This window comes from Papaver somniferum, chromosome 1, assembly GCF_003573695.1.
Source record: "Papaver somniferum cultivar HN1 chromosome 1, ASM357369v1, whole genome shotgun sequence".
Taxonomy (NCBI): Eukaryota; Viridiplantae; Streptophyta; class Magnoliopsida; order Ranunculales; family Papaveraceae; genus Papaver; species Papaver somniferum.
The window spans coordinates 241,258,998-241,262,796 of NC_039358.1; the positions used below are offsets into that span (position 1 = coordinate 241,258,998).

At 48.7% G+C, this 3,799-nt stretch overlaps 2 protein-coding genes across 2 annotated transcripts; both read left to right on the plus strand.

The window, feature by feature from the left end:
- The first annotated feature begins 1,006 nt into the window (after positions 1 to 1,006).
- LOC113274585 lies at positions 1,007 to 1,750 on the plus strand. Its single transcript, XM_026523971.1, has one exon. The coding sequence runs from the start codon at positions 1,007 to 1,009 to the stop codon at positions 1,748 to 1,750; it is 744 nt and encodes a 247-aa protein (XP_026379756.1).
- A 348-nt stretch (positions 1,751 to 2,098) lies between these two features.
- On the plus strand, positions 2,099 to 2,617 carry LOC113274592. Its single transcript, XM_026523982.1, has one exon. It carries the CDS (start codon positions 2,099 to 2,101, stop codon positions 2,615 to 2,617), a length of 519 nt encoding a protein of 172 aa, XP_026379767.1.
- Positions 2,618 to 3,799: the final 1,182 nt, after the last annotated feature.

A 3,799-nucleotide genomic window follows, 5' to 3' on the forward strand; every position in this document is an offset into this window, starting at 1 on the left:
TTGTTGACGTAGGTAGGGACGATCCTCGGGCCTACGACATACCTTTTTCGATGGCGAGCACTTCAGGGACGGGAAGAACGCTAAGGAACCGCACAGTTACCAGCGGCAGCATGCAAGAAGGAGTAACAGGTCCGAGATAAGAGAATGACCGACCACCACCACCTGAGAGATCTCGGGCAGCTGCAAGAGGTATGCCGACTGTAGAGGAGGAAGTCGACTTGGGACGAGAAGATGATCCCACACCATTGGAGCGGATTATCCCGGCCCACAGGATGGCCGATCAGATAGATGGGCTTACGACGTCAGACACAGAAGATGACGAGGAAGCGTTCATCGTGCATGCCCATAGGCGCAGAGCGAGACAACAAGCTGAATATCAGGATGCTCTAGGGCGAGAGAAATAGAGAATTAGGCAAGTCCATCTAGGCCGAGAAGCGTCTAGTGGAATCATCCCACCACCGTCGACTCAAATACCCCCTATACTACCAGTTCCACCACCGTTGACAACAACACAACCTCCTACTCACTTGAGCCACCCGAACGAACATTCTAGTCACGATAGTACGGATCCAACACTACTCGCCATTCTTGAAGGACAAAGGAGGAAAGAGGCGGCATTAAAAGTGCTGCAACAAAGGAACCTGGCGCTGGAATTCGAGAACTATCAGCTGCGGAACCAGAGGTCCAGGTCGAGAGTATCCTTCAGCCGAGGAACATCGGGTAATCAAGGACGATCAGGGAGATTACCACCAACAGCAGGACCGAGCAATCCTGGCCGATCAGGGCAACCCCCGATACCACCTACCCGAGGGTATGGTCCACCTGAGGATTCATCAACGGAAGAAGAAGGGCACAAAAGAAATGAGAGGTCGGACGACTCAACAGAGGCCAATCTCAGGGAGTTAGAACCAAAGATAAAGAAACTATCAGGAAACGGCGAGGAGGATAAGTTAGCCGAGGTCATAAGCGAGGCCGAGAAAACCCCCTTCACACAAAGCTTGAGAAAATGGTGTTTCCACTTAAGTGTACACTCCCTACATTTCCGTCTAGATTTGATGGGACGGGCGATGTGGTTGAACACATAAAAATGTATACTATGTCGCTAATCCAATGGAAGAACAATGAGGTGGCAATGTGTAAGTTCTTCCCAGCAAGCCTAGAGGGCGAGGCGAGGAACTGGTTTTACGCGCTTTCACCAGGGTCGATCGACAACTATGAGGATCTAATTGAATCCTTCTTAGAAATTTACATGCATAACAGTAGACCTCGGCCCAGAGTCAATAGATTGTTCACTCTGGCTCGAAGGTTTAAGGAACCCCTCAGAGCATTGACTGATCGATGGAGAAAACTGTGCACAGAGATTGGGAAAGTACCAGTCGATCAACAGATCTTTGGATTCGAAAATGCGCTGGGAAGGTCGGACCCCATCTGGATAGCCATGTTTACTGAAAAACCGCAAACACTGAAAGAAATGCGGAAAATGCAAGAACACTACATCGCACTGGAAGAGATTCAAGAAGAAGCGAGGGGTAGGGGAGTACAAGAGGCTAGTGCAACAACTAGGGAAACCCCAGGTGACACCCCCAGATGGTCCGAGAAGAGACCAGACCCACCACCACGAGGAAACGGGAAGAAGGAGTGGATAACAAAAGGGAAAAAGCCGAGACACGAGCCAAGAGACTACACTCCATTGAACGCACCATTGGAAGAAATTTTCAAAGAAGTCGAGAAGAGGAACGACATCATCTAGCCGGCATCAAGGGGGGTACAGTTCAAAGAAACCAAGGACCACCCCGAGTACTGCCACTACCATCAGTACAGAGGTCACTCCACCAATAACTGTCGATAGGTGAAATACATCGTGCAACATCTTATCCGAGATGGATACCTGAGGCAGTTCGTCCGACAAGCACCACAGACGACCACCGCGCCCAATGGACCTGTTCACCAGGTTCGAATCCGCATATCAACTCAGTTTGTGAACACCATCTCGCACTCAGCCACACAAGAATACAATCTTAGTCCAGGAATCACCTCTAGAATCCACAAGAGGGACCATGTTGGTAAAGAAATCTTCAATGTAGCCAAGACCCTGCCGATGGAACCTTGGATGATGCAACCTATTTCCTTCTCAGCCAAGGATGTCCCGATGAACGGTCAAGCCCATAGCGACCCCTTGGTCATTACCTTGCTGATTGAAGAATGGGGAGTGAGAAGGATACTGGTAGACAATGGGAGCTCAGTCGAGGTGCTTTTCTACGACACCTTCAAGAGAATGGAATTGTCAGATGACATTCTCGTCCCCTCAACATATCGAATTTACGGCGTCAATGGGACCGTGACCATCCCAAAGGGCGAGGTAACTCTGAGAGTATCAGATGGGGGCGGTTATCTGGATACTCTAACCTTATTATGTGTAGTCGATGTTGCCTCACCCTACGAAGCCATTATCGGGAGACCTTGGATCGCCGGTATTAAAGGGGTGGCATCGGCCTACCATCAAAGGCTGATATTTCCAACGTATAAAGGTATAGCAGAGGTCGTTGGCGATCCACAGGAGGCCAGGCAATGCATGCAAGTCGATATTCAAATAAATGAGGAACGACGAGCACGTTAGCGAAGGGAGAAGAACAAGGCCAAAGAAGCCAAGGCGGCAGAAGAGTTGGAAAAGGTTATCTCCCAGGCGGTCATGGCGTACGCGAATCAAAGGAGCAAGAACCCTTATAGTAATTACAGGAATTGGCACCAGTAAGGGAACCCAAACCAAACTTCTCGGCCACAGATCCCACCCGGGAGATCAATCTGGGAACGGAAGAAGAGCCGAGGATAGTAAGGATTGGGTCATTGTTATCGGATGAACAGGTGAATCGACTCACAATGGTCCTGCGATAGAATATGGATGCTTTCGCATGGAACATGCACGAGATGGAGGGCATAGCCCCGACAGTATGCTGCCATCATTTAATGATCGACCCAAGTTTCAAACCTGTTCGACAAAAGATGAGGCGAATCGCACTAGAGTTGCAGACGACAGTCGAGAAAGAATTAAAGAAACTGCAGGAAGGAGGAATAATCCGAAAATCTCAGTACCGTTGGTGGATATCTAACATGGTCGTATTACCAAAGAAGAATGGAGGAGTCAAAATATGTATTGACTTCAGCGACCTAAACAAAGCTTGCCCGAAGGACAACTTTCCTCTCCCAAGCATCGATCAGCTGGTAGAATCGATAGTAGGATATGAGGCGATAATCTTAATGGATGGGTACTCGGGGTATAACCAGATACCATTGTCCCCCGAGGATCAAGAAAAAACCTCTTTCTTCACGCCAAGGGGCCTATATTGTTACACCAAGATGCCGTTTGGATTGAAGAATGCGGGTGCCACATACCAAAGGCTGGTAGGGGACATGTTCGAGGACAAGATCCATAAAACCATCGAAGTCTATGTCGACGACATGCTGGTAAAACGTCGCCTAGCCAAGAACCACATCCGAGACCTTCAGGAGAGATCTTCCAGACGATGAGGAAGTACAAGATGAAGGTTAACCCTGCTAAGTGCGGTTTTTGGGTAACCTCGGGAAAATTCTTGGGATACATCATTACACCCAAGGGGATAGAAGCAGATCCTGACAAAGTCAGGGACATCCTCGAGATGCCGTCTCCTGCAACAATGAAAGATGTGCAAAAGTTAAACGGCAGCATAGCGTAACTAGGACGATTCATATCCCGGTCATCGGACATCTGTAAAAATTCAAGTGGACGGACGATTGTGAGGAAGTATTTCAGAATATTAAATTA